The sequence below is a fragment of the Hakea prostrata genome, chromosome 1, assembly GCF_041222555.1.
Source record: "Hakea prostrata isolate BN-2017 chromosome 1, UWA_Hpros_2, whole genome shotgun sequence".
Lineage (NCBI taxonomy): Eukaryota > Viridiplantae > Streptophyta > Magnoliopsida > Proteales > Proteaceae > Hakea > Hakea prostrata.
Window position 1 is genome coordinate 77570833 of NC_142600.1, and position 27637 is coordinate 77598469.

The 27637-nt window shown below is 38.3% G+C and overlaps 1 protein-coding gene and 2 pseudogenes across 2 annotated transcripts; 2 read left to right on the forward strand and 1 right to left on the reverse strand.

Moving 5' to 3' along the window:
• Positions 1-91: 91 nt before the first annotated feature.
• LOC149030244 (vesicle-associated protein 1-1-like) lies at positions 92-18666 on the reverse strand (annotated as a pseudogene).
• Positions 2513-4122, forward strand: LOC149030245 (geraniol 8-hydroxylase-like). The gene is made up of 2 exons (XM_089152611.1): positions 2513-3418; positions 3499-4122. Exons 1-2 carry the CDS (start codon positions 2513-2515, stop codon positions 4120-4122), a joined length of 1530 nt encoding a protein of 509 aa, XP_089008737.1.
• Positions 18667-21252: 2586 nt separating the features above from the next.
• Positions 21253-23321, forward strand: LOC149030246 (geraniol 8-hydroxylase-like; annotated as a pseudogene). The gene is made up of 2 exons (XR_016172914.1): positions 21253-22201; positions 22282-23321. The product of XR_016172914.1 is annotated as a geraniol 8-hydroxylase-like (transcript).
• Positions 23322-27637: the final 4316 nt, after the last annotated feature.

Below are 27637 nucleotides of genomic sequence, written 5' to 3' on the forward strand. Positions count from 1 at the left end.
AATTGCTGTTTGGGAGAACTAAACTTTGCTTGTGCTCCTTGTCATTTCCATGGTAGTTACAACTGAACAAAATATTACTAAAAGCTAAAAATCATGAACCTTTAAGATGGAAAAATCTGCATCCTGATTTCCTTTCCAGCACTTGGCGTAGTTTGTTATTATGTTGAATTTTCGAAATTTTTGGCTTAGTCAACTTTGGAAGTAGAGCTTTTGCTTGTAAACACATTAGGCATATGGTAAAAAGACTTGAACTGCAATAGGTAACTCAGACCAACATTTCAGAGAAGAAAGGTGGGGAAATATTTGGAGATAATAAATGCTGAAAAGAAAAATGTGGAGAGTTGGTGTCATCACTAACAGTGCACTCATTGTAAGAGTGATGCTCGATTAATTGCTACTCATATAATAGTTACACCTTAGCCTCCAAGACGCATTAGTGCAGAGAGGAAATAGAAAAAGTAAACATGCATATCTTGATGGAGCACAAGCGGACCACAACTATAATGAGTTAGATAGATGATCGAGCTAAAACCCATACAGTGAGTACAGCCTGAAGCATTGATTACTTGTAAGATTTATTCATTTTTATCTACTCTTGTTTGTTTTTCAATCTGTGTCTCTCCCTCTCCCTACCTCCCTCACTCCCACCCACCCCCATCACCCCCTTCTTTCCTTCCTGTCCTCCTTTCACAAACACTTTATTTTCCCTCATTTCCTTTATAAAACAAAAGAAAGGTATGCTGGATGGTGTAGCCAAAATAAGTGTTTTTCCTATTGTAGAATAAGCTAAATTTTTTCTTTAAAACATGTTAGCATGTAAACGTTTATAGTTTGATGGAGCAGTTCATCAATTGCACAAACTTGTGATGAATATCCACTAAAAGTAATTGAAATCCTTACAATGCTTGAAATTAGATTCCATGTCTTGTACAGAACAATCATTGAATTCTCTTAAAACAGGCACAAAAGTCTTTGAAAGTTAATGCCAATTTGCATCAAGTCCTTGGAAATTTTTAAGAAATCAATGGATGTTCAATAACTCTTTTAGGAACTTTTGTTTGGTTGGGGGTTGGGGGGAGATGGATTGGAAAGTACACCAAAAAAAAAAGACCTCGATCTGAATCTCTGTTTTGAGACTCGGCATATCCACTTGAAACCTAAGTATGGGGATCCACTTGTGCTATTTGAAACCTGAGACCACAATTATAAGACAGAGTCAACGTTTTTTAGTTAATTCAATTGAGCTCTAGTTCGTTCTTCCACCAAACCTTGAGGTCAGTTTGTCTACACCTAATTTTCTAAAGACCAAGTATGAGCAAATGGCTCAACTTACAACATTGAATTATGGAGCATTCATGTTTCCATTGTCTAATACAGTGGCCCTTGATGAGGGCCTCCCTCAGATCATTCTGGAATAGGCGATGGTGGTTGAGTAGGAGAAACATAAACAATTCTTAACTTGCTCTCTTTGATTTTGTTACCTGAGTATTTGTTGAACTTAATGCTCCCGAAAATAAAAAAAAATCAAGTTGTTAACCGAACACCACTATTAATTCCTATCAACTAAATAGTAGTACAATAGATTTTGTGCATGCTTGTTGTTCTTACCATCTCTGGTGAAACGTCCGTTGCAGTAGTTTCTAGGCTAGCAACTATGCTTTGAAGGAGAAACCTATCCTTACATTGCATGTTAGGGAAACCTCACTATCTGCTTGCATCGTAAGTGATCATGAAAACAACTTTTTCTATGAAAACTTCATCTGCAACAACAAATTACAAGAGAGATAAGTGGAAATTAAATAAGGTAGATACCTATCACATATATAGCAAGTGGATCGTGGCAAGATAAATCATGTGTTTAGTCAGACACAATGCTTCTTTGGATTCGTCATCTAAACTATACAATAAAACAGAAGACATCAATTTTGAATCTCCAGAATTTACAAACTTTTCACCAAAAAATTCGTCTCGCACCTAATTCAGGAGAAATATGGTAGGAAAAACAAAAACAAAAATGGAAGAAAAAGGTGCAACTATTCGTTGCCAGAAGTCGTGTTTCCATTGAAGGAGCCATTTAGGCTTTGGGTTCGTTGTGTATCCTTGGGGGGTTGTTCTACATCCATTCATCATTAATTAATAATAATAATTGGGTTTTATGAATAGGTAAATGTTTATTAGAAAAAGGCTGTCTAGGTAGTAATTGTGTTTCTTGGGTACTCTATTGAGGGTGCCGTTTGGGTTTGGTTTAGTTGGATAAGGGTGCAACTATTACGCAACTGTTGTGTCTCCTTAGGGGGTTATACATCTATTCATCACTAATAATAATTATTGAATTTTGTGAACGGGTACATGTTTATTCAAGGAAGGATATTTTAATCAACTAAAATACATACTACAATTGTTTCAATTTTTCTTTTTATTTATATAAGTATGAATTACAAACGAAAGGCTTCTTTGTACCAAAAAGAGGAGCTCCCTTATCGGCTAAGTTGTAGAGAACCAATTTTCTAACATGGAGTTGTTCATTTTCGTTTCAGCTCTGTTGGTGGTGTTGCTATGGAGTTTGAGGGCATGGAAGATACCCATCGTCTTCCTCGGCAACAGCCACAAAAAGCTCCCACCAGGCCCCATTCCCCTGCCAATCGTTGGGAGACTCTTCGAACTCGGTAACAAACCCAACGAGTCACTGACCAGATTCTCCAAGATCTATGGTCCTCTCATGACTCTCAGGCTCGGTCGTGTAACGACCATTGTTGCTTCCTCCCCTGAAATGGCCAAAGAAATCCTCCAAACCCACGACCAAGTCTTGGCGAGTAGAACAATCACGGACTCAGTTACGGTGCAAAACCGCCACCAGGCTGCGATTGTGTGGCTCCCTCCCTACTCCCATTGGCGAAGCATCCGCAAGCTCTTGAATAATCACATCTTCTCCGTACAAAGACTTCAAACCACCAAATCATTGCGGCGCCTGAAGGTTCTGAAGCTTCTTGATCATGTTGGTAACAATGCCAACGTGGGTCAAGCAGTTGATATTGGTGAGGTTTCATTCATCACCACCCTTAACTTGCTGTCTAACATTGTCTTCTCCGTGGACGTGGCAAATTTAGAGTTTGACGCAGCAGTGCAGGAATTCAAAGCGGCTGTGCGGGGTATTGTGGAAGAAGCAGGGAAGCCCAACCTTTCGGATTATTTCCCTGTTTTGAAACCATTTGATCTGCAAGGTATAAAGCGCCGTTCCATGATTCACTTTGATCAATTGCACAAGCTGTTCAACGAAATGATAGACGAAAGGTTGAAAAACAGAGCTTCAATTCCCTCTGTTAGTAAAAATAATGATGATCTACTAGATGCCCTGCTTGATCACTACCACGACAAGAGTTTGGATTTCGGCCGTTTCGATATCAACGCATTGCTTTCGGTCAGTATCCATTCTCAAAATCGCTCTTATTTGTTCATTTTCCTTTGGGCTCTGACTATATCTACGTGGGTTTCTATCAGGACTTATTCATTGCAGGGACAGACACAACCTCTTCGGCAATAGAGTGGTCGATGGCAGAGCTACTCCAAAACCCAGAAAAGATGGCAAAGCTTCAATTGGAGCTCCGAGAGAACGTTGCTGAGGGGAAACCAGTAGATGAAACTGACATCGCTCGGCTCCCTTATCTGCAAGCAGTGGTGAAGGAGACCATGAGGCTACACCCAGCAGCTCCGCTCTTGATCCCACATAGAGCCGAAACTGAAGTGGAGATTTGTGGGTTTACTGTGCCCAAGGACGCTCAAGTGCTGGTGAACATATGGGCTATCGCTCGGGATCCTAGCACATGGCCGAACCCAGATTTGTTCCTTCCAGAGAGGTTCTTGGATTCTTCAGGGATTGATGTGAAAGGCCGAGATTTCGAGCTCATACCATTTGGGTCTGGGAGAAGGATCTGTCCAGGTATGCCCCTAGCTTTGCGAACGGTGCCTCTGATGCTGGCTTCACTTCTGCAATCGTTTGATTGGAGGATTGAAGGTGGAGTTAGCCCAAAGGACATGGACATGGATTATAAATTTGGGGTCACTTTGCAGAAAGCTCTGCCTCTAAGGGCAATACCATTTGAGGTGATACGATCTCAAGGGTAACCCAAAATTCAAACTCAATAGTTCCACCAGTTTAAGATAATAACAACCACCACAAAAATAAAAGTGTTTGCCTGACGTGATGCTTTAGATGATTGGGATCCACCAAACTCGGATCATAATAGATTCTAGTATGTATTTTATCTGTATCAAAATAAAGTTTTGTGACTGGTAATCAATTGAGCTGGCGCATAGTTCATTCTCTCTCTTGAGTGGTTGGTGCATGTAAAATTTATATTTTTATGAGTGATTTATTTAGGGTATTTCCATTCTCTTTTAAAAAGGGCACCACGTAAAACTGTTTACTAAGGCTCTTTTTTGTATCAATTCTCATTCTCTATTATACCTATTTAAAAGAAATGAGTACAACAATTCATTTTCAGTTAAAATGAAAAATAGTTTGGCGACTAATCTTGAGAATAAATTATAAAATGGAAAATAAGTTTGGTACAACCCACTTTCAATAAATAATAAACAGGATGAAGATGGATTCCAAACGCAGCAACGCTCAATGGTAGAGCAATTGAGAACAATGTGGAAAACCAGACGAATGAAGCATATGATCAAACAGATAGGGTGCATCCGACCAAGACTCCATTAATCCAATCAAGAAGTTGCTTTGCAATTCAAAATTCGTACAGGGTTGAGACGATGAGAAAGAAAAGAGAGAGTTAAGGGAGAAGACATTTCCTTCCCACGCTCCCTATCCATCTCTTTGTCACCATTCTTAGGCTCCATAGCTTCTCTGACCTCAGCATTGGGTACAACAGTAACTAACCCTTCATCTTCTTCTGAAACTTTGGTTTCCTCATAACTGGAGGTAGGTTGGATTGGCTTCACCTCATCGCAAGAAGGTGGTGCTTTGTATCCGTTTTCTTCCAAATAATATCTTCTCAGGTACAATGTGACCTACGTAAAATTCAGGTTTCATCAACATCTTTGCCACCGGAGTTTAGTCACAAAATAGCATCTTCCATTGGAAGGTTGGTTACCGAAGCAGGTGGAGGAGGTGACTTCCCCCTTTCCATACAATTTAGCACCTACATTCCAAACTTGTTTGATTTTCTCAAAGGTGGCTTTAAACTTTAAGTGCTTAAGATCTGCAACAAGGAGTAATTTGATAATATTTCACTCTAATCTGTAGATGTAGATCAGCCATAGAAGAGGAGAATCATAAGAAGAGGGAATGCAAGGGAGAAACAAGAGCATGAATTGTAGTTTGATCTCAAGAGATGAAGGAAGGGAAAGTGGGAGATCGTGAAATGACGGTGAAAAAGGATCGGTAGTGTTTGAGAATGGGAAAAAGGAGGAAGATGACAAGGTTTTCAAAATAGAATGTAAATTGACCATTATACCCTTAAGTTTTGATGTAGGAATTTAAGTGATGTGCGAAGAGAATGGATTCTCACCCATAATCCATAATGGACAAAAAGTTTATTGTGGATTTTGGAGGTTTTTCTATTATTTTAAATAAAAACAAAAATGATAATAGATGTCAAATCATTTAAAATAATTAAAAATTTTCATAATAGAGAATGAAAATTGATACCAAAAAGAGCCATCATGGATTTGATTTTGCAATTGCTTTTCTACCTTCAAATAAACAAAATCGAACTAAACCGACCGGACCAGGTAACCGGAATTGGACCATTTAAAACCTTTATCTTTATTTAAGTGATGATTTTTAGTATTATTCTGCTTACTCATCGATGCTTGGCCTACACATACAGGGCATTTCCCCATGAAAAATTTGCAAGTTTTGTTTATAACATGATAGGGGTTCAGATTTGGAGGGGGAGTTGTTGTTGATGAATTTGCATTAGAGTTTTGCAGTCTGACTCAAATTTGTAGCTTTTTTATCCAGTCTGCGAGCATCTGAGAAGACCTTTTTTAATTGCCATTGCTTCACCTTCTATAACAATTGACAAACTAATTGGAGTTGAAGCTACCAAGATTGATATGTGCACTTCAATGCAAACCACAAACTAGGGCTGCAATATGGTCGGGCTCAGCCGGGTTTTTGCAATCCAAGTCCAACCCTATGTATTCTAATCTAAGCTCATTACTATCCTGACCCTACTTCAGGGCCAAGGATTGTTGTCCCTGACCTTGAGCCCTATAGGGCCAAGCCAAGTGCATTCCTGCCCTGATTGGCCCTATCCTTGGCCCTGGTCCTGATTAACCCTATACTTGGCCCTAGCCCTGATTGGTCCTATCCTTGTCCATGTTCATAATTCATTGAAATCAAGCATCATAGACAAGATTAGGGCCAAGATTAGGTCCAAAATCAGGGCTAGGGTTAAGGCAAAAAATCAGGGATAGGTTAGGATAGGCCTGGTGGGCCAAAAAGTAATCCCATGCCCGCCCTTGGCCCTTGGCCTTAGTCAGGGCCAGAATGTCACATCCCATCCGCCAGTATCAGTCCCGCTCGACAACCTGTGGTGAGATCCGTCACAAGATCCCATGCCCGCCCTTGGCCCTTGGCCTTAGTCAGGGCCAGAATGTCACATCCCATCCGCCAGTATCAGTCCCGCTCGACAACCTGTGGTGAGATCCGTCACAAGATCCCATGCCCGCCCTTGGCCCTTGGCCTTAGTCAGGGCCAGAATGTCACATCCCATCCGCCAGTATCAGTCCCGCTCGACAACCTGTGGTGAGATCCGTCACAAGATCCACGGTGTTATCATCAATAATAATAAATGCAAGTAATAATAATCATAAGCAAGAACAAGTTTGAATAATTAATTAAAAAGGATTCTAGGAGTCCAAACACTCTAAAGAAATGAATCAAAGAAAATAATCAAATTAAGTATCACAAGTTCCAAAATTTATCAAATTTAGTGGAAACAATTACTATATTAAAACAGTTTTATTCCAGTAGTTCGCTCCTGGGCCAAAGCCTTCGCTTCAAATCTAGTAATATAGGGAGTTCTCCAGTTTTTCTCCGAAGACTTCTCAAAATGCCAAGCGATCTGTCTCATTTTGTCATCAGTGGGTGTTATAAGCGCACTCCAAGCATCCCCAAGAGGCTTCGTGGCAAACATCTCTGTCTCCCACTAACGATACCACAATCTTTTCACAGGAGTTGCTCCAGTCATACGGAACCTCTCTTGATTCGGTAAACCCATCTGCATAATATAATGTAACATACAAAGAAAATGAATGAATTCTAACGAACTCAATAAGGAAAACACATTTCACATACATATCGATAGTATATCAAAGTAAACACATATGTAAAGAATAATATGCAAATACATGAATGCAACTATAACTAACTATGCAAGTCTCTATGTGGTGGACATGCTTTAAGATGTAACACCAGCCCTCCTCTAGGTAGGTCTAGTCACTCTGATCACTCACGGACTATTTACCTCTGTTGGGATCTCGGGCAAAGGGGTTCATTCCTCATTAGTCAACCATGACTGGGGTTTAACTCAACACTCTCTTACAAAAATTATTAGTATGAGTACTGGCGCATGTCTGGGTTTCTAATCCAATGCAAAGTCATATAGTAACATACTATATATAGTCAAGATACTTCCCCCATGGCACTAGCCAACTCGATTTAGTATCATTCTCTACTTAGGAATGAAAACCCTCACGGACTGGTTACTGTCGCTAGACTCCATTCCCTAGCCCTATGGGCATCTACATATTGTTGGGGCGGATGCTCTCATGACCCCTGACGACTCTCGGCCGTTCCTTGAATGTCCATGAGTCCAAATCCTAACATATGCAATCCTACCAATGCGTGATCAATAGTGGACAACTGAATCTCTGCACCGACTGGTTATCGCTGTAGGATGAAACAGAGTTACGTCACTATTATCATGGGTCATTCGGCTTTAATTCCCCTATTGAAAGAATAGTAGCATGTATGGGTACCTAGCCATGCAATCTAGATTTCCTAGGATGACATTCCCAAGCAACGGATACCCAAAATGGAAACCCTTCCATCACAATTACAGTACATCACCAACCATTATAACATAATCATTCATTCTATATCACAAAGTAATAAAATACACCTAAACATCATCCACAACATACATTCAACTACAGCAAGTTACAAGAGAAATGATATATGTATGAATTAAACAGTTCAACTAGAATATATCATCGCATATATATATATATATATAGAAGAATGTGTCCTTACCTGTAAATATATAAAAAGCTTATTAAAATGCAAGTAGACTTCACCCACAAAAGTTCCAGTAAACCTCAGAGGTCACCTAAATATAGAGTTGCAAAAATATATAGAAGACATGAGTCAAATCAGAGCAAAGACCAACTTCACAAAGCTACTATGTTGGGGTAATTGTATTACAAATTCTTCAAACATACAAAAGTGAAATTGTAATACAATTGAGAGATGAAGATCTTTAGCAAATTTGAAAAGCTTGAAGTAGCAACCGAACGAACCATTGATTGATGAGGTTGAGTCACACCTTGATGCTGTCTTTAAGGTAATTGATGCACCCTACTACCAAGGGTTCTTCGCACCACCACCTCCAAGATAAAGCAACCTCCAACTAGAAGATGAGGTAGTTCTTCTAGTCCCTTAAAGGAGCCAAAAGCTAGAGCACAACACTTAGACAACTCAAGAAAGAAATGAACTTTGTAAAACAAATAATGTGAGTGAAGAGAGTCTCAATAGCACACAATATGCAAGGAAGGGTTGGGGGTTTATATAGGCCCAAACCACACCTCCCCACAAGGGGAGAATCAATTCTCCACTAATGGAGAATCAATGGTTTGTCCCTCCTCCACTAATGTGAATAAACCCCCTTGACCTAACCTCCCCACTACTTGGGGAAGTAACTCTCATATTCACTTCTTTGGAATGAATAGGCTTTAATCCATTCAAAGACCTTAACCCCCACTCATGGTAATGGCCATGAATGGTCATGAAGTTGAAATGAGAAATAAAGGTCAAGAGTTAGAATTTGAGTAATTCCACCATTCAAGTTAGCCCACCTTATCACCATGATCAAGACTTTTAAGACCCATGACCAATGTCATGAAGAGCCTCATAACCAAAGTCATGAAGGGCCTCCTTTAATGAAGGTCATGAAGGGCCTCCTTTACTCATGGTGCCTCATTACCACCCTTACCTCATGGTGCCTCATTACCACCCTTACCTCATGGTGCCTCATTACCACCCTTACCTCAAGGGTCCCACACACAAACAAAACAATTAAATAAAAGAAATGCAAAAACTAATTTTGAAACTTAATATATAGATCATATAGATTTTAATAAAAAACCTAACATACTATGACTCAGCCTGTCGCTTGGGGCGGTTGGTTGGCCAAGTGACCGCCCCTGTTCCAAACTACTTCTAAGTCTGAAATTTTGACTTTTGATTTCCCAATTTTAATCCAATTTCGGGAAGATCTATATCCGAATTTTATCCTTAAAAAGCCTACAACACAAGCACGAAAGGAAACCCTAAAAATTCTAAAGATTCGATATTCAAATCATCTCCTTCGATTAGATCTATCCTTTATTTGAATACAAGGATCCGTTTTTCGACATGATCTAATCAAGATGACTGATGGGGAATAGAATCAACACAAATAACTAACTACCAATCTAAGGGGAATAAATCAACACCATTCCAAGAGATGAGGAAAGAATACAAAGAGTGTTGGATTCACTTACCTCCACCAAATTCGCAAAATGGACGAAGGATTGGATCTTCTTCACCAATCACACCTTTCTCACGTGTCATGCACCTGCCTCCTTACTGTCTACATCAACAATCCCGTATAAAATACGAGTAAAAAGGTCAGGGTTTGCTATACATATGAGACTGAGGGCAAATTAAGGTAAAAATCCCGCAAGCATACCTAGCAGTCACTTGGGGCGGTTGATTGGCCAATCAATTGCCTTAAACAACCGCCCCTAGTACTTTTCAGTACTTGGGTGCTTTGCTCAAAAGGTTGATCCCCAATTCAAACCTAACCCTATACAACATGTGGGGGTGATCTTACCTTGGTTCCGAAATCTTCAAACACACTTGATTCCGTCTGGTGATTCACTTTCCAATAAAGCAGGTTCTTCATAAAAAAAATCCAGATCCATGGACTTAGGATATGGATCATAGACTTTAATCTGGATATTCCACAACTTATTCCGGTTGGACCTTCGGGTTATTAGACCTGAAATACTGATCCTGGCCGGGTTAGAATTATGGAGTTTGTTACACAAAATATTTTGGCCCCAACCCACCCTCAAGGCCAAAATCTTGAGCCCAAGCCCTATTCGGGCTCAGGGCGGGCTTAGGGCTAGTCAAGGCCGCCAGGGCCAAACTTGCACCCCTACGACAAACTCTAGTACCTCATTAGAGTGATTTTTTTTCTTTCTTCTTTTGGCCATAAATTAAAACCCTATTAAAGTAATTCTTTATTTCATTTGTGATCCCCTTCACTATATTATAAGTAGTAAATGGATCTACCTTTTTTGTAACTGTTGTTGCTTGTCAAAATTGAAATTGATGATCCATAAACTAGGATGGACTATTGTTAGCGTTTAAGCTTCTGAGAAGATGAACAAAAGGCTACCAAACAAGTTTTGCTTTGAACGAGTGTGAACGTGCAAGAAATTATGTCTCAAGGAGTAGTGTTGAACTTGAATGTTGCGTATTAAATGCACAACACCTGCTGCCTACGGTTGAGATTGAAATCTCAACCGTAATTTCAATCTCGACCGTCCGTTTCACAAGTGGGTAAAAAACAAAATGGACGATCGAGATCGAAGACAAAATGATCTCCAAGAGTCCAAGGAAATTCACAATTCAAAGTGCTAACAAGCTACAAGAACCCTAGAGAACATGTAGATTGAATTAGGTTCAAGTTGGGGACCAAATCAAGCATCAAACTAACTAAAATCACACCACCCATATAGGGGCAATTGATCAAAGCTCAGCAGGACTCTTCGACTGCCCCCTAGGCTGTGAACCAAAAAGGCTATTCTCAATCTCATTCCAAAATCCAATTTTTTGGATACTCTTGGGACTTTAATGGAACAATAGCATTATCCCAAAAACACCTTTTAAACACCCAAACAAGTCTCAAATAAAAAAAGGCCCAATTTAGTTCTCAAAGTGTTGCTTGCAGGCATCTTTGAGAGAATGAATCAATCTCAACTAAATGAAATATCACAATCCATTGCTAAAAAATGTTGAAACACAATAGGAAACATAAACAACCATTCATTTCAACCAATTATCGTAACTCCACTACTATCAATGCAAACATTCATCATAAATACATCAAAGAAATAGTTGCAAAGAGGATTTTAGAGGTCTTCTTACCTCAACATGCGATTTACTTTGCTTTCGGTGCTTCAGCAAGCTTTAATCTTCAATGATTTGACTCAATGCCAAGATTTCCCTCTCTCCCAAGCTCTTAGCTTCCAAAGAACATAAGCAATTCATTTATAAGGTTAGAGAACAATAAAATAGGGTTTCTAGACTTAAACACCCGAAATTGCCCTTTTCTGGGTCGTGGTAGGCAGTCAATTTGATCAATCGCCCTCATAACTACTTCATACGAATGTGGTTTTTGGTTGGCTTCGGAGGGTAAAAAACCTTTAAAGATGCTTGACTCAATGGTACTTTACCTTGGCAATGGGGTCCTCTTGTATTGGTTTCCGTGCATATCAAAATTGCATTTTTTTAGCCTTCCGGAGTGACTTTCTCTCTCCTCTTAAAATCCATTAAGCTGGCCGAGTCATCTTCTAGCTCAACCAAGTCCATAGGTTCACTTTCCAAACTCCCAGGATCAACTTGAATGGTCCAAAGTTGCATTTATTAAAACTCCGAGTTCATGGACCTAAAACGAAGGTTAATCGAGTTAGGATTTTAGGGGATTTCACATATAGCCCTTGGGTGTGACACTTCAATTTGGAAGTCATGTTGGGAGAGAAATCCAACTTGTATCCTGCTGATACTTGTTCTCTTGTTTTGTGTGAGCTTTAATCCCTATTGATTCAATTTGGTTTCTTATTTGGTGCATTAAAAGAGGCGCCTTTGTAGGATAGACTGGATAGTGTATAAGTATACCATTCTACCTGGTTGCAATTTATGAATACATTTGACATAATCGATGGAGGCAACTAATTAGTTGTTAATTAATGTCAATTCTTCCATCGAAATTCGAGTCCGCTACAATTTCACAAAGCCACTCCCAAATCTCTCTTTTGCATTTTCATTAGCCATCTTGATCGCCTTCACCAAACCATCTCCATTGTATCAGATATTTGCAGCAAAACGTACAGAGCCTAAAGAAGAAAATGCATTTCCATTAGTGATAAAGTTGAGAATATGAGAGTGAAATGGTTTTCTCCGAACAACCAATATCTACTTGCAAATCAATAGTCACAAAACTTGAGACAAAAATCAATACAAAGCAATGTAGGACTATAACAAAGATTTTCTTGTTGAATCTGAGTTCATTTTTGGTGAAAAGGGGGTGGCCATTAGTTATTGAATCCAATCACTACAAGAAAAGGGATTTTTGGCTACGATTTTTCTTGCAATCGTCGCCATATATCCATTTTTCCCAACGGTTTACCCAAAACCGTCGCAAAATATTTTATTCCCTGACAGTTCCCAAGAAAACGTCATCGAAAATATATTTTTCCCCACGCTTTTCTACAAACTGTCTCCATATACTCATTTTCCAAGACGGTTTCTAGGAACTATCGTAGAAAATGAATATATGGCTACACAAATAGAAACGTCGTCGAAAATAAATTTTCTCGACGCTTTTACTGGTTGCACAATTAAGGGGTTGTGGACAAAGTTTAAAGTATCCCAAGATACTATACGATACTAGTAGATACGTATCCATATTTGACCCAACCGATACGATACATCTCGGTACGTCTCTCCATTAAATTATACTAAAATACATTAGCCAAAGCGATACAATATTTGATACAGGACGATACATCTCTTAAAAATCACTTGACCGATACAATACTCGATACCGATACTTTAAACCTTAGTTGTGGATTCACTTTATGACTACTTTTTCTTCACTATCTCTTTCCGATATTGTCTTTGATCATCTTCCTATGTAATTTCTTATGTAGTTGTAACGGTTGAAGCAGATCCTCAGAGGAAGTTGGAGATCTGGGTTTGATAGATCTTCATTGCTTTTCCAATGATATTGATTTTGGAATAATAGTCTTGACTTGTCATCCGTTTCTTTCAATATAAGTGTTAATGACTAAAATGGTCATTCTATATCTTCCGGTTTGAACCAGAAGTTGCACGATCCGACCAGGTTCGCTACCTAGTAGGTTCGACTAGGCGGTTCATGGTAGGACCGACCATAGTGCCAAACACATCCGCCTAGCAGGATGAGGAAATCTCACAAGGGTAGACTCCTACCATCCAACAACTAGAGAAGAGAGTCAGCTAGGTAAAAGAATTCTTTATCGAGTTACTCTCCTAGAACAACTTATATTAGAGTCACATTCCGAATATAACTATTATCATACACTATATAAACACCTCAGGTAAAACACTATGGGGGTAAGTATTCATATTTTGTGTGATCAATTACTTGAATTCACAGTTGAGTAATTGAGATCATATCATTGGTACTGACTTGCTCGTCGGAGACTTACCTCGACCACACAAGGTCGAGCACGTATTTTGCAGGTTCGTGACAAGGAAGGACGAGCGAGATTCCGTATCAACAATTAGGAATCCAATAAGATCGACCAACAAATCTATCAATAATTGTGCCAAACAACCAAAGTATCGGCCACCAGCAAGGAACAGTCCATGTGAGCTCGTGAGTCTCAAAATTATTTTCTTATTTTGTTTTCATTTGATGACATATTGTTGCATGTTGCATCATTTTAAGGTCTTTGAAGTGAATTGGCTGCTGGAGGATCTTTTCGGTCTAAAGAGTCTCTGAATTGTGCGGTTAAAGAAGTTTCAATTGAATGTTTTGATTCTGACTTGTGACATTTCACTCCCATTTCCTACTAGGGCTGCAGTGGGGGAAGTGATGGAGGATAGTTTTAGAGGTGATTGATCAAGAAACCATTTCTTTCGCTATTTCCGAATATTATACAGATGTCAGCATTACTCAGTCGTCTCCTGACTTAGAGGTGATAATTTTAAATGTCACTTGTCACTCCAGGTGTATGTTTTTTCTAGCTTAGGATCGATGATGACTTTTTGAATTGACAAAAAAAATAAAATTTGGCGATGGTTTTATTTCTTCCGTCGCTAAAAATGAGCATTTATGCCTACGGTTTGCTAAGGAACCGTCGGCCAATATAGTTTTCTATGACACTCTCAAACTGTTGCCAAAAAACCAATTTTTCATGACGCTTCTAAAATATTCATGGCTAAAAAGCATAAAATTACCCACATATTGGCTACCATTGTCCAAAAACATTTTTGGCGACTCTAATTACCGTTGCCAAAAATCAAAGTATTCACAACGATTGTAACTGTCGCAAAAAATCCCATTAGTCGTGACAAGTGTAATTGTCGCCAAAAAGATTTTCCTAGTTGGTGCCCAAAGACTGTCGCCTATTTTCCGTGACTCCAGCATAGATGACGGACGTTGCGACTGAGGGTAAGTGTAACCGTTTATTTTTTTGTGACAGTTTTGTTATTTTTTGCTATGCTTGTAAACCGTTGCCTAAAATGATTTTTTTTTTTTTTTTTTTAACTATAGTTCTCAAAGAAATGCCATTAGAGTTGTTACTGGTTTAAATTTTGTCGATCAGATTGAAGAGTTTCTAAGTCTGTTGTCTTTGAGTCCATGCTACGGTATCATCATAAATGGATGATACCTCATCTACCGTAGCAAGAGTTTTAATTTATCTTTTTACCTTCCTTTTTTTAGGTATGAGCTTTTAATTTTTAATTTGTATTTATTGATCAATTATTATTATTTTTTTTTTTTGTAAAAGTAAAATCTTTTAAAGTTTTGGTTTATCATTTAATTTGTTTATTTTTGGTATGATCTTTTAAATTTTTTTAGCTAGAAGTAAGATTTTTTTTAATTTGTTTCTTATTCTTACTAGAGACATAATCAATTTTCATAAAGATAGATTTGCAACTCTGTATAAGCATGTAAGAACCTATAACTTAATAGTCTCTTTTTTATTGCACTCAAAAAACAAAGAATTATTATAAAAATATTATTTTCTATTAAAACGGTGATCTGGCTAGATTTTATTATATTCATTTTTGCCATGGTTCATCTCAATCCATTTATGTATATACTTGTGTGATATGCGATCAAACAAAAATCCAATTGGTAAAATAAATCTAAACTTAAATTTATTTTCGACTCTTAACCTTCTCCCTCTTGTTTACTGCCCACTTGCAAAATGCCAATACCACATTTAGGACAAACATTAGTATTATTTATTTATTTTTGTGTGAAAAACATTGTAACTTAAGTCACTGTAAAATATAAGGTAGATTAATTGTTGTGAATACCACAGAAGAAAGCAACTGCATTTCCATTCTCCTATCACAAAACATTAGTTAGACAAACTATGTTGTGATAACAATGCAGTGAGTAGTAGCTGATGAATCAAATCAAAATATGACTCGCACCTCCACCTCTAAAATAGGAATTTGGCAATCAAAGTTCCAGTTAGAAATGATAAGTCACCTAAAAAATACGCTTGATTGTGAAGAAACTTTTGAGCAATGCGTAGATTAATTGCATATTTATTAATGTGAAACCTCTGCGAATAAAACAAGAAGTAATTAAAGGACGATAATACTTCTATGAAAGTCATTTTGAACACACTCCTTTTTATTAATAGGATTTTAAACAAATAATACAAGAGTTACCATAAAGTTTGACATTATTAAGGTCGAGCAACATAAACCCTTTTGGAACCCCCCTCCCCAAGAAAACAAAAATAGAAAAGAAAAGAGATCTAGCAACATAAACCTTGTGAATTTTTACTTATATATATAAAATAAAAATTTGCAGAGGCCAAACAAAAAAAATGACCTTAGACAAGTGTGGTCCCAATTTTATGCATGGAACAGTGCAGGGCTCTATTTCTCCCTCAAGAGGTCTTCGTCAGGGTGCTCCATTATCCCCAGCTATATTTTCTCTATGCTCGATGGCTTTATGTCACTTGTTTAATAGAGCAGAAAATGATGGATTGGTTTGTGAAATCAGGATTAAGAATAGAGCACCAAGACTTTCTTACCTGCTTTTTGTTGATGACATAGTTCTATTCTCTGAAATTTCTGTGAAAGCTATTCATGGATTAAAGGAATGTTTGGATAGGTTTTGTAAAGGGTCAGGTCAACAAATCAACACTTCCAAATCTTCTCTTTTTTTCAGTCCTAGTACTCCAAGTCATTGGAGGCGCTGATTTACTAGAATATTAAAAATGCAGCTGGGACCAATTCCTATGAAGTATCTTGGCCTTCCAATGGACTACACATCTCAGAAGAATGACTTCTTATCTGAATTGCAGGATAGAGTGCACTCCCGGATTGCAGGTTGGAAGGGAAATCTACTTACACTTGCTGGAAAATCAGTTTTACTTAAATCGGTTTCATCCACAATTTTCAATTATGTTGGTCTACATCTCTTGTTGCCCCAAAAACAATATCATGATGCAATTAGACAAGATTCGGCTCGTTTCTTCTGGGGTTCCAACCATCTTGGTGGTCATATTCAATGGATCTCTTGGGCAAGATTATGTCAATCTAAATTCCATGGTGGTCTAGGATTCAAAGATTCTTCTCTACACAACAAAGCCTTATTGTCGAAATTAGCATGGAGGATATGGGCTGAACCTGATCTGTGGTGGGTTCAAGTCCTTAAAGCCATATATTTCTCTAGATCTTCATTCCTAAATGCTTTGAAGGGACATAATTCCTCTCATGTATTGAAAAGTATATTAGCTGGCAAAGATGTGATGCTTAAAGGACTGATTTGGAGTGTTGGTGATGGATCTTCTATTCACAAATGGGATGATGCATGGATACCTGACAACCCAAATTATCGTGTTACATCTGTAAGACCATCTGATTGTCAACTTAGCATGGTCCACGAGTTGCTATCCAATGAGGGAAGTTGGAATCTCCCACTTCTGAAAGTGCTTTTCAATGCTCAAGATATACACTCCATTATGAAAATTAGGCCAGCAAGGCTAAGAGGTTATGATACTCAAGTATGGGGACCTTCTTCATCTGGAAACCACTCGATCAAAAGCACCTACATCATGATCTACAATGAGCAACAGAGGCAGTTAAATAGTCGGCCATCTTCATCTTCTCACCATATTCTCATCTGAGGATTTCTCCCTCCATGTGGAAACTGATCTGGAACCCTGCTACACTCCCTAAGATCAAGTTTCTAATGTGGCAAATGTGCTCAAATGGCCTACCAACCACCACTGCCCTGTTCCATAGACAAATTCCTATAGAAACAACCTGTTCTAGATGTGGTAATGCTCCTGAGTCAACGGACCATTTATTCTTCCAATGCCCTTATGCTAAAGCGATATGGTTCGGCTCTCAACTTGCTCCAAGGGTTAATAGTTCAACAGATTCATATGTAGCAGAATGGCTTTCAACTTGGTATGTTCTTCAAAGGAAAGATAAAAGGCTTTGCACTGAGCTCTTCGGTCAAGCTTCTTTCATTCTTTGGTCTCCATGGCTGGCACCAAACAAGCTCATCTTCTAGGCACTTTTGTTTGGTTGGGGGTTGGAGGGAGATGAATTGGAAAGTACACCGAAAATAGACCTTTGAATTTCTGTTTTGAGATTCGGAATATCCACTTGAAACGTATGGGTATCCACTTAGTGCTATTTGAAACCTAGGACCACAATTATAAGACAGAAAATCAACGTTTTTAGTTAATCCAATTGAGCTCTAGTTCGTTCTTCCACCAAACTTTGAGGTCAGTTTGTCTACACCTAATTTTCTAAAGACTAAGTATGAACAAATGGCATCAACTTACAACGTTGAATTCTGGAGCATTCACATTTCCATTATCTAGTATAGTGGCCCTCATCCTCGACGAGAACCTCCCTCAGATCATTCTGGAACAGGCGATGGTGGTTGAGTAGGAGAAACATAAACAATTCTTAACTTGCTCTCTTTGATTTTGTTACCTGAGTATTTGTTGAACTTAATGTTCCCTAAAATAAAAAATCAAGTTGTAAACCGAACACCACTATTCCTACCAACTGAATAGTAGTACAATAGATTCTGTTCATGCTTGTTGTTCTTACCATCTCTGGTGAAACGTCCTTGCAGTAGTTTCTAGGCTAGTAACTATGCTTTGAAGGAGAAACCTATCCTTACATTGCATGTCAGGGAGCCTCACTTTGTGCTTGCATTGTAAGTGATCATGAAAATAACTTTTTCTATAAAAACTTCTTCTGCAACAGCAAAATTACAAGAGAGATAAGTGGGGAAAATCAGGTAAATACCTATCACATATATAGCAAGTGGATCGCGGCAAGATAAATCCGCTGTTTGGTTGGACACAATGCTTCTTTGGATTCGTCATTGAATCCATACCATGGTAAAAAATTCGAGGGAAACTCAAGTTTCGACCGGGTAAAATGGGAAACTTAGGCGGAAACTTGGGAAATTTCGAGAAAATCGAAGACTTTTCCGTACAAGTTTCGACATCAAGTTTCGACAAGTTTTAGAGAGTATTTTGGGGTGGGATCATGTATTTAAGCTAATTAGAGTATAAAGAATGCATTTGTTGTATTTTGCTAAAAAAAATCAATGTAGATATTTCATTCAATGTACATAACATCAATGTAGAGTTGTCCAAAAAGTACATTTAAACGTAACTACTTAAGCACATAACATTCAATATATAATTTCTAACTTCAAAATAGTTGACAATAAAAGGAAAATACAACTTAGTGTTAAGAGGAGTGCCAAGAGTGGATTCATCATGTGAGCTGAGTAGTACCATGCATGTAACATCCTCTCCTCCAACCAACGAACACAGACATCTCATGACATTTTATGCCTATGGTTGTCAAGTTAATCGACAACTGTAACTTTATGAGTCTGGTCATCAATATGTTTAAAATAACCAACCTGAGGGAATATGCACTTTGGATAGGGAAGTCTTGATGGAGGAGGTATTTGGGGAAACATGAAATCAACAAAAAAAATTGAAAGTTTGGGAAAGCTACAAAATTTACAGGAAAAAGTCCCAAGTTTCCACAAAATTTCCCAGGTTTCCACGAAATTTCCCAAGTTTCCACGAAATTTCCTATGTTTTCACGAAATTTCCCAAGTTTCCCACGAAATTTGGGAATTTTTTTCCTCATGAACCAGCTGGTCCAACTGGGTTGAACCAAATTTCGACAGGTTTCGAGGTTTCGCGAAATTTCGACAGTTTCGATCGAAATTGAGGACTTTTTTTCGGTCCTCATGAGTTTCATTTCGCATTTTTCAAAATGGAAAATTTCTGTGGAATTTTCGCAAGTTTTGATGGAATTTTGTTCTATGATCCATACTATACAATAAAATAGAAGACATCAATTTCAAATCTCCAGAGTTTACAAACTTTAAATTCGTCTCGCACCTATTTCAAGAGAAATATGGTAGGAAAAACAAAAACAAAAATGGAAGAAAAAGGGTGCAACTATTCGTAGGTAGTAGTTGTGTTTCCTGGGTACTCTAAGGGATCGAGCCATTTGGGTTTTGGATTCATTGGGTAAGGTTGCGCTATTTGTAGGTGGTAGTCGTGTCTCCTTTGGGGGGGGGGGTTCTACATCCATTCATATTTAATTTATAATAATAATTGAGTTTTATGAACGGGTACATGTTTATTAGAAAAAGGCTACAACTATTCGTATACTCGTGATTCCTTAGGGCATTCTACATCCATTCATCTTTAATAATAATTATTGGATTTTGTGAACGGATACATGTCTATTCAGAGGATATTTTGGTCAACTAAAATACATACCACAAGTATTTCAAATTTTCTTTTTATATGTCGTAGTATGATAGTATTATATAGGGTAAATATCACTTACCTCCCCTCTTAGTTGGACAAATAGTACTTACACCCCCTCTTACTTGAATAATATCACTTACCTCTCCTCTTACCTAACAAATATATCAAACACCTCTCCTTTGTTAACTTTCTCGGTTAAATTTAACTTTTGCTGTTAATTTTTTTTAAATCCCAAAATACCCTTGGCTGAAAATATTTTTTAATTTAAACCTTAAATTATCTTAATCACCCTAACATCTAAAATACTAAATTATCCTCAATTAAAATAATTGTTAAAAACCAAAATACCATACTTAAAACTCAAATTATATTTAATTATTAAAATCCCAACATACCTTTTATTTTATTTTATCAAACAACTAAAAAAAGGAAGTGCTTTATATCAAAATGCAAATCAAAAGGGTATGTTCGACTTTTAATAATTAAAGATAATTTGAATTTTAACTATGGTGTTTTGGTTTTTAACAATTATTTTAATTGAGAGTAATTTAGCATTTTAATTGCTAGGATGATTACAATAATTTAGGATTTAAGCTAAAAAAAAATTTAGCCAAGTTTGGGGTTTTAGAAAAATATTAACGTTGAAAGTTAAATTTTGTGGAGAAAGTTAATAGAGGGGAGGTAATTGATATTATCCAAGTAAGAGAGGGTGTAAGTGTTATTTGTCCAGCTGAGAGGGGGTAAATGATATTTACCAAAAAAAAGAAGAAAAAAAAAAAAAAAACCTTTAGCGTATAATCTAGGCTGTTTCCCTCTCGACTTTGGATCTTAGCACTCCCGCCTACTCTAATCATAAGGGGTGGTCATAGAGTAAGTCAGATTCAAATTGGCCCCAAGCGACCTTAGACAAGTGTGGTTCCAATTTTAATGCTTTCATAATGAATCTCTCTTTTCTTTATAGTGAAAAAGACATTGATGAGACTAAAACATGTGTAGGACATCGATATTGACTAAGAACCAACACATGAAACACATTGATAGTAAGAAATGATTACCTCAACGATCATATATTTGACTCCAGAGCATCATAAGATCCTCATCCCCATTTGTATATAGATATATAAAAGGCCTCCTCGTACCAAAAAGAGGAGCTCACGTACCAACTTAAGTTGCAGAGGCCAAATTCATTAGAAAACCATTTTTCTAACATGGAATTGTTCATTTTGGTTTCAGCTTTGTTGGTGGTGATGCTATGGAGTTTGAGGGCATGGATACCCATCGTCTTCCTCGGCAACAGCCACAAAAGGCTCCCACCAGGCCCCATTTCCCTGCCAATCGTTGGGAGACTCTTCGAACTCGGTAACAAACCCAACGAGTCACTAACCAGATTCTCCAAGATCTATGGTCCTCTCATGACTCTCAGGCTCGGTCGTGTAACGACCATTGTTGCTTCCTCCCCTAAAATGGCCAAAGAAATCCTTCAAACCCACGACCAAGTCATGGCGAGTCGAACAATCATGGACTCAGTTACGGTGCAGAACCGCCACCAGGCTGCCATTGTGTGGCTCCCTCCCTACTCCCATTGGCGAAGCATCCGCAAGCTCTTGAATAATCATATCTTCTCCGTACAAAGACTTCAAACCACCGAATCGTTGCGGCGCCTGAAGGTTCAGGAGCTTCTTGATCATGTTGGTAACAATGCCAAGGTGGGTCAAGCAGTTGATATTGGTGAGGTTTCATTCATCACCGCCCTTAACTTGGTGTCGAACATCGTCTTCTCCATGGACGTGGCCAGTTTAGAGTCGGACGCAGCAAAGTGCAGGAATTCAAAGCAGCTGTGCGGGGTGTTATGGAAGAAGCAGGGAAGCCCAACCTTTCGGATTATTTCCCTGTTTTGAAACCATTTGATTTGCAAGGTATAAAGCGCCGTTCCGCGATTCACTTTGATCGACTACACAAACTGTTCGATGAAATGATAGACGAAAGGTTGAAGAACAGAGCTTCAGTTCCTCCTGTTAGTAAAAATAATGATGATCTACTAGATGCCCTGCTCGATCACTACCACGACAAGAGTTTGGATTTCGGCCGTTTCGATATCAACGCATTGCTTTCGGTTAGTATCCATTCTCAAAATCGCTCTTATTTGTTCATTCTCCTCTGGGGTCTGACTATATCTACGTGGGTTTCTATCAGGACTTATTCATTGCAGGGACAGACACAACCTCTTCGGCAATAGAGTGGTCGATGGCAGAGCTACTCCAAAACCCAGAAAAGATGGCAAAGCTTCAATTGGAGCTCCGAGAGAACGTTGCTGAGGGGAAACCAGTAGACGAAACTGACATCGCTCGGCTCCCTTATTTGCAAGCAGTGGTGAAGGAGACCATGAGGTTGCACCCAGCAGCTCCGCTCTTGATCCCACACAGAGCCGAAAGTGAAGTGGAGATTTGTGGGTTTACTGTGCCCAAGGACACTCAAGTGCTGGTAAACATATGGGCTATCGCTCGGGATCCTAGCACATGGCCGAACCCAGATTCGTTCCTTCCAGAGAGGTTCTTGGGTTCTTCAAGGATTGATGTGAAAGGCCGAGATTTCGAGCTCCTACCATTTGGGGCTGGGAGAAGGATCTGTCCAGGTATGCCACTAGCTTTGCGAACGGTGCCACTGATGCTGGGCTTCACTTCGCAATCGTTTGATTGGAGGATTGAAGGTGCAGTTAGCCCAAAGGACATGGACATGGATTATAAGTTTGGGCTCACTCTGCAGAAAGCTCTGCCTCTAAAGGCAATACCATTTGAGGTGATACGGTCTCAAGGGTAACCCAGACTTCAATATCAATAGTTCATATGATCAGAATTTCATTAAACATGAACAAGTTTATAAGATAATAATCACCACGAAAATAAAAATGTTTGCCCGACGTGATGCTTTAGATGATCGGGATCCACCAAACTCAGATTAAAATAGATTCTAGTATATATTTTATCTGTATCAAAGGAATAAAGCTTAGTGATTGATAATTAACTGGAGCAGGCAGCATAATTTGTTCTATCTCTTGTGTGGTTGGTGCATGTAAAATTTATGTTTTTACGAAATATTTGCAAGTTTTGTTAATAACATGATAGGGGTTCAGATTTGGAGAGGGAGTTGCTGTTGATGAATTTGCATTAGAGTCTTGCAGTCTGACTCAGATTTGTAGGTTTTTGATCCCGTCTCCCAAGCATTTGAGAAGACATTTTCTAATTGCCATTGCTTCACCTTCTATAGCAATTGAGAAATTAACTGGCGTTGAAGCTACCAAGATCAATATGTGCACTTCAATCCAAGCCACAAACCCTAGTCCCCTATTAGAGTAATTTTTTCCCTTTTTGCCATAGAAATCCTATTAGAGTAATTCATGGATTTTTATTTGCTGCTGCCAGCAGCTAGCGGCTGCGATCGTGCCACGTGCGCAAATTTTAATCCAATGGTTGTAAAAGAAAGTGTGAGGATGTAAGTGTAAATATGAAATTTTTATTTAACAAAATCTCAACCTATTTTTTGAAATTTACAAAAATAACTCCCTGTTCACGCGATTGAGATGCATCGATTTAGGGCTTTTCGATTCCGCTTTCTTCTTCCTCTCAAAAGGTTATGAGAAGTTTTCCATTGGATTCCATAACAACTCACTCACCAGTAGAGAAACGCCTTCAGTCTATCAGATTCACAAACGCAACAAACCTATAGAAGACTACAGCTGACAAATGCAGGTGTAAGAAAACATGATTTAGTAAACAGAGCCACCTGCAAAATACCCAAATGAGAAATTTCATGGTTTTTCTACCAATTTGATGAACAACCAAGAATAATAAGTACAGAGTGACTACGGAAAATAGCAACAGAATAATATAGGACCCATTATAATCCAGAAAAGGTTACCCAATCCTTCTCTCTTCTCTGTTTGCTTGCTTCTTCATGGGTTTACATCAACTGTTGGAGCTCACAAATTGTTTGAGGAAGAAATAAAGGAATGATCAAAAACCCTTGTTCTCAAGTCATAAAGGGAAGAAAATAAGGGTAACCAAAAACCCATCTTTCTCTATTTTTGTGATAACCCTTGACCTTAGTCTAGAGAGCAATAAAATGTTGAATTTGCTGTTCTACATGGGGCAGAGTGATGCAGCGGGAAACTAGCGACCAAGGGCTAAGGAAAACGGGTAGCAGATGAAGAAATATCTCAAAAGGTTTTTGCCTATACATTTAACCTTTTGAAGAGAGGAAGAAAGCTCGAAAAGCCCTAAATGGAGTGAATATCAGTCGGGTGAACACCAGGGACTTGTTTTTGTAAATTTAAAAAAAATAGTTGAAAGTTTGTAAAATAAAAAAATTTATTTACACTTATATCCCTACACTTTCATTCACAGCCGTTGGATTAAAATTTGCACACGTGGCTCGATTGCAGCCGCTAGCAGCATGGGCTGCCGCAAATAAAAATCCGTAATTCATTTGTGGTTCGTCGTGATCCCCTTGATCCCCTTCACTGTATTAAGCAGTGAATGGATCTACCTTTTTCGTACCTGCTGTTGCTTTTCAAAATTGAAATTGATGATCTATAAACTGGTATGAACGATCATTAGCATTTAAGCTTATGAGAAAATGAACATAAGGCTACCAATCAAGTTTTGCTTTGAACGAGTGTGAACGCGTTGAAATTATGTCTCAAACAATAATGTTGAACTTCAACGCTAAGATAGGCAATACCTAATGTTTACGAAACGAAGGTCAATATCGAAATCTCGAGATCGTAGACAATAGAGAGCTGAGCATTGTGGAAAAGAAATCACAACGACTCAGGCGCAAGGAGCCAACTTTCCTTTCTCTTCCCCTTATTTTCTTCTGTTACCTGTCTTTAACCTATCTTTCACCTGTCCTCGTTGAATTTGGCTAAGAGCCGTGTAACCTCAGCAAGGGCAACCGCTGCGTGGTAGGTTGTTGAAACGTCTTTTCAACACTTCGTATTGTTTTGCTACAATTCACCTTATCATCATCTCGTCGCATTTAACCACTTTGCTTTATTTCCTCTCCACGTAAGGTGGTTGATGTCTATCTTGATTTCTCATTAATGGTCATTAATCTAGTTTTTATTTTAATTTTAAGTTATAATATGAATAAATACTAATGATTAGAATATAGCATCGATATATATGAGATGCAACCAAGGTTCGACATGTCGACTCGTGTCGCCGTGTCGGACTCTGGCGACATGGCGACACGGGCGACATGTCGCCAAAAGTCGCTCGACTTTTGGCAAGGGTTCGATGAAAAATTGAACCCCTGTTTCGAAGGGTATTTGGGGTCATTTTGACATGAAATTTGACGTGTAACCTAATTTGAGGCCAATAAACACATTGGGAGTGTTATTTTGACCTAAAACATCACCTAACCTATAGTTTATAATTGGCACATGTCCAACTATATGCGGGCAAAACTGGAAGTTTGGAAAATTCATATAAACTAATGTAAATATGCAAAGAAAACACAAATACACAAGTAGTAAAGAGATGTACTAAAGTTAAAATTCATTATACAACTATGTTGAGCAAGGTTTAAAGTATCCCACAATACCGTACGATACTAGCCGATACGTATCCATATTTGACCTAGCCGATACGATACATCTCGATACGTGTCTCCATTGAATTACACTAAAATATATTAGTCAAAACGATACAATACTCGATACACGACGATACGTCTCTTAAAATCATCTGACCGATACGATACTCGATACCGATACTTTAAACCTTGATGTTGAGTATGGCTCATGCTTCACATATTGTTGCCCCCGGAGCTTTTAGAGGCCCTACATCACTTTGGCAAAAAGCGAACGAAAAATCGGCGAAAAACAAACGAAAGGCTGTTATATATGGCAAATGTAGCGATATATCGCCGAAATATCGACTTTTCGGCGACATATCGCCGACACAGGGCGATATGTCGCCGACATTTGGTATATGTCGTGTCGCCCCAGCGACATGGCGACATATCGCCCTGTGTCAGCGATATGTCGCCGACACAATGAACTATGCACCTTACCCCTTAGCGCCTCTAACCTCTTTTTTTTTGTTGGGGGGGGGGGCTTTGTTTCGTTTGCAATAGATGGGTTTCAACCTTGATGAGGCATCACCCTGAAGGTCCTTGCCAATACCAGTTCATGCCCATCAGTCCTCGGTGAATAGAGGAAACGAAGGGCTTCAACGTGGTGCAGCTAGAGAAGTGCCTGGAACGCTGGGAAGAAACTTCTCGCAACGCCGTTTGGAATACTCTTAGTCCTACGGTTGGATCTGGAATTATCAACAACTATGAAGGATATGGTTGGACATACCGCTAATAGAGTACTCTTCTCAGTGGCGGAGCCACGTAGGGACCGAGGGGGGTTATGGATTTTTGAAAATTTAAAAATGCCTACATATTTTCTTAATTTTTCTCACTTTAAATGTGAAATACCACTAGTTGGCCCCTCCAAAAATTAAAAATAAAAATTTAAGATATAGATGATGGGTACAAATGTCATTCTTAATCATAATCAGATGGTCATCATTAAACCCTAGTTTTAAGGAATAAATGGTTAAATTCTAATTAAAAATTAACTCTAATTGTAAGGAATAAATGGTTAAATTCTAATTAAAAATTAACTCACGATCCATGAATTTCTCCCTATATTCTCTCTCATTTTTTCATTCCTATTAATCTCTCATGAATCTCATCTTTTATTCATATTTCTTCTCTCTCTTTTTTCTCACACGTCTCACAAAATATTAAAGTAGTTAACAGACATTGGAATTTTTTGAAATCTTCTACACAATTATCAGTATATCACTGTCTCTTTCTCATTTCATAAAGTATAATTTTATTTTTTTTATTTAGTTGTTCTTTCTTTCTCCTAAAATTTGATTTTACTAATAGCAATTTGTATCTCGTTAGAATTCAGCCATTGGTTTTATCAGATCTAATCATAATCATTGGTTTTTTTTTAATCCTTTAACTTTTTCCCAAATTTTCATTCCTATTAATGGAAATTCAAATCTCGCTTAGAATTTCAACTTAATTTACCTAAATTTTTAATGTAGGCCCTACACATCAAAATATAATAAAGTTTTATAATATGGGACCTACAAGTGGGTCCCGCATTGGCCAGGTATATTCGGCCCCCTCCCATGTTCAATCCGGGCTCCGCCCCTGACTCTTCTACCGATCGGGCAATAGATTATCCGAAGGTTCTCCTGGCTTCAATATGTAACCTTGTGGAAATGTAATAAACTGTAATCCATAATTTAATAAACAGTTTTACATGTTAGGTGTGTCAAATGACGATTTAACCCTTGACCTTGTTAAAAGAGTAAAATACCCTAAAATAGATCACTCCAATTAATCAATGAATTATGATGTCATCTCCAAATAATTACCAATCATCTAAAGATCCCATCAGGCAAACATTATTATGGTGGTTTTCTTAAACTCGTACGTGTTTGATGAAATTCCAATTGATGAACTATCGAGTTTGTATTCTGGG